Source organism: Oncorhynchus mykiss, chromosome 13 (genome assembly GCF_057628025.1).
Source record: "Oncorhynchus mykiss isolate SJ-2025 chromosome 13, ASM5762802v1, whole genome shotgun sequence".
NCBI lineage: Eukaryota > Metazoa > Chordata > Actinopteri > Salmoniformes > Salmonidae > Oncorhynchus > Oncorhynchus mykiss.
Genome location: NC_143034.1, coordinates 31,905,217 through 31,917,538, shown reverse-complemented (window position 1 = coordinate 31,917,538; position 12,322 = coordinate 31,905,217). Strand labels below are relative to the sequence as shown.

Here is a 12,322-nt window from a genome sequence, read left to right as displayed (position 1 = left end):
ATGCCTTGGTAAACAACTACGCCTGTATATAGACCTACTACCACAGAGGAAATACTGCTCGGCCTCTCAGCACATTTGTTATGATATCAAAAAAGGATGTGGTTCTTGTTTCAGGGAACCCCACATAGAGCTTTTTCTCAGACCATATTCCATCCAGGCTGTATCACAACCGGTGGTGATTGGGAGTGCAATTGGCCCAGCATCGTTAGGGTTTGGCCGGGGGAGGCCGTCATTGTGAATAAGAATTTGTTCTTCACTGACTTGCCTAGTAAAATAAAAATATCAGTTGCTTTTTAGGCTAGTACACTGGTTTTCAAACCTCTCCTCGTGGACCCCCAGACAAGTCACAATTTTGTTGTAGGCTTGAACCAGCTCCCCTGATTGACCTATTCTAAGGCTTGATGATTAGTTGACAAGTGGAATCCGGTGTGCTAGCTGTGGAACAGTTAAAATATTTGACTACTATATTTGAAAAGCCTAAACTTTTAATCACTTACAAAATTGTTGTCACTATGAAATGATGAATACATAGCGAAGAATGCTGTGGCATTGTAAGACCCAACACTTTCAAAATCCTAACATCGTTGAGCCTCGTGTTAAACAACCGTCTTTCCTGTAGCTTTTTTTTGTCTCGCCAACGTAATGGTGCGCGCACTAAACAATGTGGCACAGCACAGACGAGCCACACTGTACAAGATTCTTCAGTTGGTCGTGAAGATTCTCGATACCACTCTGTTTTGCGGAAAACAATGTGATGTGATTTAGATTGTGAACTTAGCTAGAACGAGCTGTGGCTCAAAGCAGCCTCAGACGTTTTCAGTCAGACATTTGCCCTTGCCATACAGTTGAAATCTTATCTAGCCAACATTTTTTTTAATTGAATATTATTCATTGTGAACTTCAGCACAGCCCAAGTAGGGGATTTTGTCTCTGATCTCAAACTTTCTTGGACAGCGTAAGATTTTCATTACCGACCTTGAGCCATCCTAGGATATTCTGTAATATTCGCACTGAACACAAATGTTCAAACCCGACTGAGCCTCTGTAATCCGAAGGTTAGCAATTCAAACAAGTACATGTAAAATCCCATAGAGATTGCCAACGAGCGCATTGCTGCCCTACAGCTTAATTTGCAAGGCTCTGGTCTCGTCGTTGTGTGCTTGTAAACAGACAGGGGACTACCGGTAAGCTTCATAATGAAGAATTGTGACGGGTGAAATGAAGAATGCGATCTTTATCTCCTAACGTATTGCACAACTTGATTGCAGGTATTTACTTAAAAAGTAGCTGCAAATATTCAAATGTATAAAATAAAAAAATCCTAAGAAATAGTTTAAACAGTATTGAAAAAAACATCCCATGGCTATTTCCAAATAAGGTATACCGCCCAAGCCTAGTGTACACCCGGCTTAGGAACCAGTAGGACTAACTTAGGTTTGTCGTGCCACACGTGACTACTTATTTTTAGCTCTGAGGAGAATATAGGTCTATGAACCAACACATCTGGATTCCAAGATATTTCAACTCGTCAAAGCAAGTGTCTACAAATAGACCTACCAGCCCACTACCCCAAGTACCCCATCACAGAAATAGCATTGCCCCCCCTGTCTCTCACTCCGGGGTGAAGTTTCCACTAGGTACAGATCTAGATACAACTTCCTCTCCCCCAATCCTTACCTTTACAATTAGTGTGGAAAATGCTAAAACTGACCCACGATCGGTGTCTAGGTGCAACTTAAACGCCCTTTTTCTCTTTCTGTCTCCAGACATTCTGTCCCTGAGTCATGGCGGACAGGAGAGCGGAGAAGTCATGTGAAGAAGCCAGCGGATCGTTAGCCAGGCGGGAGTACGAGGTGGCGGTGAGCCACTGCACAGATGCGCTGCTGGCCCTCGGCCCCCCGGCCCCTCCCAGCCCTGGAACCCCCACATCCAACCCCCCCAACGACACGGTTACCCCCCTCCGCAGCCGCGCCCTGCTCTACAGGATAGCCGCCCTGCTACAGCTGGTGAGGCGTCAGACTGATCCGGGATGCACACCTTTCGACCCACTCCCTCAGTGTGACCCACATATGGGTTTGAATTTAAGTGTGTTCAAGTAAAGTGTCATAAGCCCATCTTGACTTGGATATGTTTTCTGAGAACCAGATAAAACGACCAAGGTCCCACCTCCTTTCATTTCTCTGCCTCTAACTGCACTGTTATCTCCTTCTAGCACTAAAATTATACCCCACTACTTAAGCCTCACGATTATAGACACTGCTTAAGTACTATAATTATATTGCGAGTGACTCCGCTCTGAGTAGCAAAGATATCAGTTCTGGGCTCTTATCTAAGACTCAGTCAGGACTTCTGTCATATAAAACCCACCTTTTACGAGGACAGTCATTCTGCTGCTTTGACTTTCTGTTTACTTGTTTTCTTTCTACCACCAGAAAAACTATGATCAAGCAGATGAAGACTGCAAACATGGTGAGTTGGTGGAGTACTTATCATAGTGAAGACATAACCCATTGTATTGAAGTCCCATTCCCAGGTTAGTCATATACCAACTATGACTTGGCTAGAGGATGCACTTGCCATAAAGCCTGTTTTTGCATGGGCAGCACCATGGAGTGCTTTCACCATTTTAAAACTTGTAGAAGATGACATTGACTACTTAGAAATTAGGGCTGGGAATTGCTAGGGACCTCACAATAAGATGTTATCCCAATACTTAGGTGCCAATATGTATTTTGATTCTCTATGTATTACGATTTGAATACAATGATTTTATTGCGGTTCGATGTTCCAAACATATTGCTAAGCCTATGTCAGCTGCAGAGAGACGAGAGAGCATGAGAAAATGAGTTTTGATCCGTTAGGGAAATAAAAGTGCTGAAAACAAATTCTCTCTATTAAAAAAATATGGAAAACAAGCTATGAAGGAAAAATACTGGAGTTTTGGTGCAGCCTACTAGCTCAAACCTTTGTATTGAAATATTGTTAGTTAAACCAATACGATATCGTCAAATAATAGCCCGATATGTAGCTATATATTTAAAAATTAAAAAAGTACTATTTCAAATGGATATCAAATGTTTTATTTATATAGCCCTTCGTACATCAGCTGATATCTCAAAGTGGTGTACAGAAACCCAGCCTAAAACCCCAAACAGCAAGCAATGCAGGTGTAGAAGCACGGTGGCTAGGAAAAACTCCCTAGAAAGGACAAAACCTAGGAAGAAACCTAGAGAGGAACCAGGCTGTGTGGGGTGGCCAGTCCTCTTCTGGCTGTGCCGGGTGGAGATTATAACAGAACATGGCCAAGATGTTCAAATGTTCATAAATGACCAGCATGGTCGAATAATAATAATAAGGCAGAACAGTTGAAACTGGAGCAGCAGCACGGCCAGGTGGACTGGGGACAGCAAGGAGTCATCATGTCAGGTAGTCCTGGGGCATGGTCCTAGGGCTCAGGTCCTCCGAGAGAGAGAAAGAAAGAGAGAAAGAGAAAATTAGAGAGAGCACACTTAAATTCACACAGGACACCGAATAGGACAGGAGAAGTACTCCAGATATAACAAACTGACCCTAGCCCCCCGACACACAAACTACTGCAGCATAAATACTGGAGGCTGAGATATAGCCCTAATTGGAATTTACCCAGAGCTATTGTGGCAAAGACGCCCTCTATCCAACTATAAGTGTAACACAGTCCTACTCAACAGACCTTAAGTTTTTATTGGCAATTAGTCATCTCAGATAGTTTCATTGCTATTAAAATCATTCTAGACATGATGATATGCTAAACAAATGTTAGGGTTAGAAACAGGTCAACATTTTGGGTAAATGTCAGAGCTAAGGTTCATGCTCAAGTTAGTGAAAACTTACAAGACAAGTGGTTTGCATAACATCAGCTGTCGTAGGCCGCGTGGAGCGGGACTTCTGCACGCCATGCCTGCTTCAGTAGCTAGCTTTGCCCATGTCAAGACAAGCAGTTAGAATAACATTGGTGGTCATAGCCCTGTGTCGCAGGACTTTACCACACCGTGCCTGCAGCTATGCCCATGTCATGTGACTTGGGTGGAGAGAATGCAGTTCGATGTGATGGGAGTGAGCACACGTTCCATGCAATGTAGTGCGGTGCGATCATGCACAGTAACGTTCCCTGTCGTCCTGTGTGTCTTTTTATTGTAGTTCTGGCCGAGGAGCTGGCCAAGGGAGACGGGTCGTTTCAGGCCAGCCTGCGCTGCATGCTACTGGACGGCAGCCTGCACGAAGTGGCCGGCCTCCTCTCCAAGTCCCTGTTTGGGGAGCCTCTGGTAACACTTGCTCCCGGCCTTACTTCACTGTTAACCCTGCCTCTTCAACACCTACATCATCTTTTTCACCCCCCTAGTTCACTACCTCCTTTTTCTCCTCCTTTTCCACCCTCCCCTTTCCACCTCCCCCTCTTTCTCCTTCTGCCTTTTCCTCCTTTTCACCCCTCTTCTCCCTTTAACTCCTTTTTCCTTCTCTTCCATTTTGCTCCTTTTCCCTCCACCACCTCCTCCTATAACTGATCTATGGAGACAAACACAGCCATTTAGCTCTGAGAGCAGCTGGAACATTTGGTTCCTTTTGACTTTTCCAGGAAATGTCCTCTGGGTTTTTTTATGAAGCAGGTTCTCTCAGCACAGAGGAAGTGTCCATGTTGACTGTTGAATCGATATGCTTTTAAGGGTTTGTAGCTGTGTTATTCTCCAGCCTCTTTACATGGGGGTAAATGTCAGAAAATAGCAAAATACTAGTGTTGCATATCTCAATTAACTTGGAAAAAAAGTCATTCCTAAAATATCAATACCTTTTTAGATTAACAGGCAGTGCCCAAGTGACCGTTTCAATGTTGTGATTTATTTTTAAGTGTGTGATGCCCTGTTCTGGTGTCAGGAAACAAGCTTGATTCTCACACTGTCCCTTAAAACTCCCAACAGCAGATAACTTTCAACAGTGAAACGCGAAGCCTGAACACTCTGGTGTCTTATCTGGCAACCAAAAAGCATAGATATGAAGTCCGTTATTTGTTCTCAAGTTGACTAGAACCAGGGAGCAACAAACATGCTGCTGCATTAAGTATAAGAATCATAAGCGGCATCCACATAACCATTTTGACCAGCCTGTGAACAGATTTGGTTTTTCGGATGAACAAATGTGTTATTCAGAGGATTTATGTATCGAGTAGTATTTTGTATTGACCAGTGACTCTGCCAAGTCTCTTTTAATTGATATAGTCTAAAACCCTTTTGGATATGCTTGCTGATATTGTATGTGTTGTAATGTATTTCCTGTATCTTTTCTTCTTCTTCAGAATGGCATCGTCACAAAGGACTTAACTAGATTAAAAATGCTTCTCTCAGAAATTGAAGTAAGTGTTTGTGAGGTGGTCTTGACTTGTGTTTCTGACTATTGATTATATTTAAAAGTGAATGACACTGCAGATTTATCACCCGTTGCGGTACTCGAGGTCAACTAATTGTTTGAGTGGACATTAAATGTTATTGTCTTATGAATACAATACTGTCTCTTTCTCACAGGCCATTCGTAGCGAAATGGCTACAGAATATACAGACGACAACGAGGAAGGTGAGCAAGTCGTCCTCACGCGGGGGGGGGGGGTATATATATTTGGATGCGTTTTATATATGTCAATTGGATTTCACAGCTTGTGCTCAACACAGTCAGGCTCAATGCTTCGAAAAGGATGATTTGCTTCGAAAAGGAAAGCTCTTATTTAACGCCTGGTCGCAGGATATCGAAAGACCCAAGCCTTTAGAATTGGATTTCATTTTCACTTTGACTCAAGTCTCAAAAGCTTGACTCAAGTCCATATGTAGGCGCTTATTTACTGTGTGAGTGGGATGTTCTGTTGATGCAGTTATGTCTTTGTGGTCAAAAGTTCGGGATGGATGGCAGTTTCGCCCCCCGCCTAGAGGAGTTACCAGCAGTGAGGAGTACACGCTGTGTAAAAGGTAATGCTGTCATGCGTTGCTGACTATGTTATACCGGTGGCGTAAGACCATAGTTCATATAACATATTACAAGACTTGTTTAACGAGTAATTGGCATGTTGTATGCAATCACTTTGTCACATTTGTACAGTGAGTGGCCTACAATTAAAGCCATTGTTATTGCACCTGCATTATGTCCACCTGCTGCAAACATGGGCTTGCTTTACAAGCAATAAACATTGCATTAGCGCTTGTTACCTAGCTGAGTAACCGACACAGTTTTTCAGTGTTGGTTCAGAGGGTGAGGCCCTTTTGGTCCTTGGGGGTTGGATTCCCGGACACTATTGGAAACGAGAACCACGTAACAAGTTGACGCCACCCGGTTGAATGTCCTGTTGTCCTCGCCGTGCTCCTCCAGGTTCCTGGAGCAGGGCCTGTGTCGCTACGGTGCCCAGTGCACGTCGGCCCACTCCCGGGAGGAGCTGATGGAGTGGCAGAAGCGCTACGCCTCGCGCCTCATCCGCCTCAAGCAGCAGCAGGAGAGCAAGCACTTCACCGAGAACTACATGGAGGCGCTCATCGAGAAGTGGATGAACTCTCTCTCCCCTGAGAAAGTGGTGAGTCAACCCCTAGTCTAGTCGCTTGGCCTACGGCCTTAATAGACTAGTGTTAAAATACACCCTCCCTTACTGGAAGTAATCACTGATTTTTAACGAGTGGAGGACAGGCTGAGAAGCTGTTTGCTTGGGTCTTCAAATGCGTTAACACGAGCTCCCTTCCTCGGAGTAATCACTGATCTAACCCAAATTGAGACGTGGTCAGATCAGGGATTAGTACTTCAAGGAGGGGAGGAAGCAAAGATGCTTGTATTAGGACAGAGCCCGTGAGGCTGATACAGGTGTACTGCTGTACTCTCAGCATATATTGGTTTTTAGACTTGTTGACTCTTTCATTTTGTCTACTTATCTCAAATAAACTGCCCTTTTTTTAAATGTACAATCTATTAAGAGGTTATGTCCTCGTTTTAGCCAGGCTTTTATTTTGTTCAACTCTCCTTAACCTGTGTTCTGTTCCTCTGCTGTAGCTGAGTGACTATTTGGACGGCGTCAACGTGGAACACAGCTCCAACCTCTCCGTAACGGTCACCACCAAGAAATCAGCTCACTCCTGGACCTTTTCCCTGTTCTGCAAGGTAACAGGGGCTCTGTCTCACTCAATGTCAGCACACCAAATACCACCCTTATTCCTTATACATGGCACCCTATTCTCTATATAGTGCACTGCTTTTGACTATGACCCATTGGTCAAAATCAGTATATAGTGAATAGAGTGCTGTTTGAGATGCAACCAATGGTTTCAAATAAATATATTTCCAAAAGCACCACACAAGTAGATTTTGATTTGAAATCAACATCTGGCTGTTATCTGTAGGTCGTACACGGCCATATCATTTATAAGCAACTTTGATAAAGACTGCTCCTACGCAGAGGAAAGCTGCATGTTGATTTTTGCCGGCAGGTTGGTCATGTCGACCTTTATCAAGACATTATCATAACACATAAAATAATTGTGCGGAGGTCGTGTGTGGGAGAAATTTGTATCATTGACCGAAGTTGTACTGATTTTTTTTTTTCCCCCCACCATTCCCAGCACCACAGCAGGAGACCATGTACTTATGCGTCTGAACATTCACTCTCAAAAGCCAACTTTTTCATATACCCATTGATATACTCTTAGACAGTAACTGACTGACAATGCTTCCAAAGAGCACTCACATGTGGCGCAAAGTAGCCCTTTATCTCTGATTACCCACTTTCACACGTTCTGCCCCTCCCCCTCAGCCTGTGAGGAAGCTGTACCGCATCGCCCTGCTCTACGACGCCCACCGACCCCACTTTTCCATCACGGCTGTGTCGGTTGGCGACGCCGGCGCCCAGCGGCTGCAGGCGGCGGCCGAGGGCTGCCAGGAGTGGACGGCGGGCGAGGAGGCGCTGGCGGCCGACAACGGCATGGACCACTGCGTCTACACGGTGGTGGTGGGCTTCAGCACCGAGATCTTCGGCACCTTCCGCCAGACCATCGTCTTCGACTTTGGCTCGGAGCCCGTGCTGATGCAGCGCATCATGGTGGACGCCGCCTCCATAGAAGGTTTTTTTTTGTGGTTTTTTTAGAGAGATTTTGACATTTTCAGTTAAACAAAAACCTCCCACCCTCCCTCATTAGTCCAAGTTTCTAACACAACAATAAAACTAAAATTATTAGGAAAATAGAAGTTAGGTTATATTGATAATGGGTTGCACGTGTGACATTCCTTACAAGGCCTCAAAGTACTTAGCAATGTAATAGGAGGCAACTGAACCCTATCCACCACAATGTGTAGCACCAACATGAGTGGTACGGCAGCCGTATACCGTTCATTCGGAAAGTATTCAGACCCTTTAACTTTTTCCACATTTTGTTACGTTACAGCTTTACTCTAAAATTGATTTCACTTTTTTTCTTATCAGTCTACACACAATACCCCTTAATGACAAAGCAAAGACAGGTTTTTAGAAATAAGCATTCAGACCCTTTACTCAGTACTTTGTTGAAGCACCTTTGGCAGCGATTACAGCCTCAAGTCTTCTTGGGTATGACGCTACAGACTTTCGACTTCTTTTACTCACTATTTCAGATGTGCAAATGCAATGTTCATTGTTCTTTTTATCCTTTGGTTATGTCAAAATATATATATATATGTGTATGTATGTATGTGTGTGTGTGTGTTCTGGCCAGTCCTCATAGCTTTAGTAGCAGGCCAATATTCCCCATGATTTGCGCCAGGTGGAATCTGTGTGGGCAGAATTTTCCTAAGCTCCTCTTCCTAAGCTGGAAGAGGATTTGAAATAAAGTAATACTTATGAATTTTCTGACATTTGATTCCACAACACTGTTGGCCATTATTATGTTTACAGACATGCATGAAAGCGATTTAATAATTCTTTAGGATTGGAATAATAATATAGGTCTCTATGAATAAGAACCTGCAGATTCTGTCTCATCTCACCCCAAATCCCCTGTGACTTACAGTAAAATGTATATATGGCCCTTGCGGGAATCCCACGCACAACCCTGGTCTTACCAGCTGAGCCATCAAAAACACAAGTGCAGGCCAATATTTAATTTTTAAAATCTTTTTATTTATTCAGGCAAGTCAGTTAAGAACAAATTCTTATTTACAATGACGGCCTAGGAACAGTGGGTTAACTGCCCTTGTTCAGGGGCAGAACGACAGATTTTTACCTTGTCAGCTTGGGGATTCGATCCAGCAACCTTTCGGTTACTGGCCCAACTCTCTAATCACTAGGCTACCTGCCGTCTCCAATTACCCTCATGCTCAAGTGTCAATATTAATGATGGAAGGTGTGCTTTTCACAAACCCTCACATCTCCCTCTACAGACCTGGAGCACCTAATGCAAGCCAGGCAGCAGCTCCTGATGACGGCCAAGCGCTGGGACCCGTCCTGCAAGACAATCGTGGAGTTCAGCCCCAACGAGACGGTTGACCTGGACCGCAGCCTGCTGGCTCGCTACCAGATCCCTCTGTCGGCCGACCAGCTCTTCACCCAGTCGGTCCTGGACAAGACCCTGACCCGGGACAACTACCAGGCCCGCCTGCACGACCTGCTCTACATCGAGGAGATCGCCCAGTACAAAGAAGTCAGCAAGTGAGAGCCTCTTTGTTGTTGTAGTCTGTTTCCAATCAATCCTATTCTGAAAACCTTCCACCATTGACAATGGGGAGTAATTGCTAAAAAGACACTTTTTAAATAGCACTTCCATTGCTAGTGATAATTGTCTTCTAATTGTAAAAAGTGTGTACTGATTTTGAGTATGTTTTCTCCGAAGGGTTGGTCCTTTAGTGCTGCTTTTTATTTAGTTTTAGTCAGTCACACCTCTTGATACCTGCGAATATACATTTTAGTGTAATGTTTTATGTAGTGTGTAGACAGTACTGAGCGACAGTCTGGATTGAGCAGGGGTCTGTGAGACTGGCTCACCACAAGGTGTCAGAGTCGATCTTCCACAGTAAAGGGGTGTGTGTACACTACACACGTGGCCAGGCACACAGCTAAAGCCCTTTTGATTATGCATATCTCCTCTGCATCCCCAGAGATTTCCCCAGACCAGGACATTTTTGTTTTAGAATAGAAGTCATTTCTTGTGTATGAACTAAGGCGCCTCCCCAACCCCCCCCTGTAATTCGACACCTGCTGCTGTCCTCAGTGGAAGGTGAGAAGGAGAACAGGTTATCACAGCAATACAACCCTGATTAAGACCTAATCAAAGGCCCCCCAAGCCTTCGCTCAGTCAACCCAGTGGAAGGAACCAGGGTTTCCCCCACTCCTTCACTGTTCCCCTCCCCCACTCCTTCACTGTTCCCCTCCCCCACTCCTTCACTGTTCCCCCTCATCACTGTTATTGTCATTTGACTGGGGCTGTGGAATGGATTCCTCTCAATCATCCAATTTACCACTGAGGGCCGGTTTCCCGGGAAACAGACCTGGACAATAAGCATTTTCTATGGAGATTCTCTATTTGAAAATTATTTTATGTCCAGGACATAATCTATGTCCGGGAAGTATGTCTTCATGTGGCGTTCAAGGACCTGTGAATTCCTGGTTTTGCATGCATGCTCATCTGGTTCAATACAGACTATGTAATAGTTTATATAATACACAATATTAGGATATATATAATACAAAAATGAATATTTTATTAATACTACTATAGTATAGTCTAATGTCCCTGTCAAATACCCTTCACAGTATTGCTGTCTTGATAAGAGAGATTGATCTCAGATTTATTTTCGCTGTCCATGAACCACACTTGACTACTTGGCACAAACAAATGATCATTCAACGGTCAATCTGCTGTCTAATTGTTAAGGTCCCTAGCTTACCTAAGGGACTCCCAAAGCTGACAAACATATGGTCCAAGTCAGTTTTGCCACACTGCTGAAATAGCAATTGGTAGATTTTCATGCCAAACAAACCCAGATTCTTTTGCCCAACACAAACATATTTTTACCACTAACAGCTGTCTATGTGAATGCCTCCGGGCAAAACATTTGCCATGTAAACCACTGTGGATCACAACAATCACTGTTTGCATGTAAATGAACAGGATGTGAAAAGGTCAAATTTCAGGAAGTAAAGAGGTTACACTGATTCAACCTTATTCCAGTTAAACATGGTGCATATTTAGCAATGACTCCAGTCCAGTCTCATTTCATTGTTTAGCTATCTTTGCCACTGTCCTACCCTCTCTCCTCCCAAGTTCAACATCAAAAGTCACCTCAGCACTGGCTAACAATGCTTATGTCTATTTCCACTTAAATTAGGCCTAATACTAATGTCCATTTCTGGCTAACTTCGTTCAGGCCTACTCTCCACAACTCCCGCCTCTCCTCTGTCACATCATTTTCGAACAACGCTAATGCTCCCGTCCCTCAACTAATTTCTGGCTGATGACAAAATGTCCTCTCCCACCAGGTTCAACATCAAAGTCAACCTCCAGCTGGTCACCAGCTTCATGCTGACTGGCATCTCGGGTGGCGCCAAGTACGCCCAGAACGGACAGCTCTTCGCCCGCTTCAAGCTGACTGAGACTCTGTCGGAGGACACACTGGCGGGCCGACTTGTCATGACCAAGGTGAACTCTGTCTTGCTGTTGCCCCTGGCCCGCCAGGAGTGGTGCAGCCAGCCCCCTGGGGTCAAGGAGCGGGTCTACGAGGCCTGCATCGAGGAGAAGACCAAGGACTACATCTTCCTGCGGATATGCAAGGACTGCTGCGAGGAGCTGGGGTTGATACCTGACAGGGAACTGCAGGTACGGACCAAATAGAATCGTTGTATAACACTGTGTGATTGGCCTAGCAACAAGTTGCTACAGAAGAGTCGATTGGTTAGAATAGATCATTTATTTTTCAATTGAGATTTGAAACATGACAGCTGCCACAATAGGTGTTTTTTAAATGTATTTTTGCGGGTAGGTTATTGGATGAACAGATCCAATGTCCACTATGGAGTAGGTGACATTTTAGCCATGTTCCAATATGGAGGATGTTGGATTTGTTCCCTGTAGTTCAATACAACACATAATCACACCATGGGTGAGGTCTAATGCGTTTGATTCACAAGGACATCTCCCTTGACATGGCTTCAGCCTCAAAGCTTGTTTATGTCCCATGTCATCACGGACAGAAGCGGTGGCATAGAAACTATTCTCTTGAGTCAGGGGAACTGTTTAAACCCCTTAAAGGCCCACCGCCCCATCCTTCTTTCAGTCTTTTCAATCTCCCATTCCACTGTGTC

General features: G+C 44.4%; 1 protein-coding gene across 3 annotated transcripts in view; it reads left to right on the top strand.

Annotated features, from left to right (window-relative positions):
• Nucleotides 1-12,322, top strand: part of LOC110485986 (ATP-dependent RNA helicase with zinc finger domain) — a 56,792-nt gene that overhangs the window by 3,276 nt on the left and 41,194 nt on the right. For all 3 annotated transcript variants that reach the window (XM_090196027.1, XM_021557259.3, XM_090196026.1), the window contains exons 2-12: nt 1,767-2,006; nt 2,433-2,469; nt 4,177-4,301; nt 5,327-5,383; nt 5,553-5,601; nt 5,915-5,987; nt 6,385-6,583; nt 7,051-7,158; nt 7,808-8,114; nt 9,406-9,673; nt 11,501-11,837. In XM_090196027.1, the coding sequence (XP_090052153.1) occupies nt 1,785-2,006; nt 2,433-2,469; nt 4,177-4,301; nt 5,327-5,383; nt 5,553-5,601; nt 5,915-5,987; nt 6,385-6,583; nt 7,051-7,158; nt 7,808-8,114; nt 9,406-9,673; nt 11,501-11,837 (1,782 nt within the window). In that variant the 5' untranslated portion in view covers nt 1,767-1,784. The remainder of the gene's footprint in view (nt 1-1,766; nt 2,007-2,432; nt 2,470-4,176; nt 4,302-5,326; nt 5,384-5,552; nt 5,602-5,914; nt 5,988-6,384; nt 6,584-7,050; nt 7,159-7,807; nt 8,115-9,405; nt 9,674-11,500; nt 11,838-12,322) is intronic.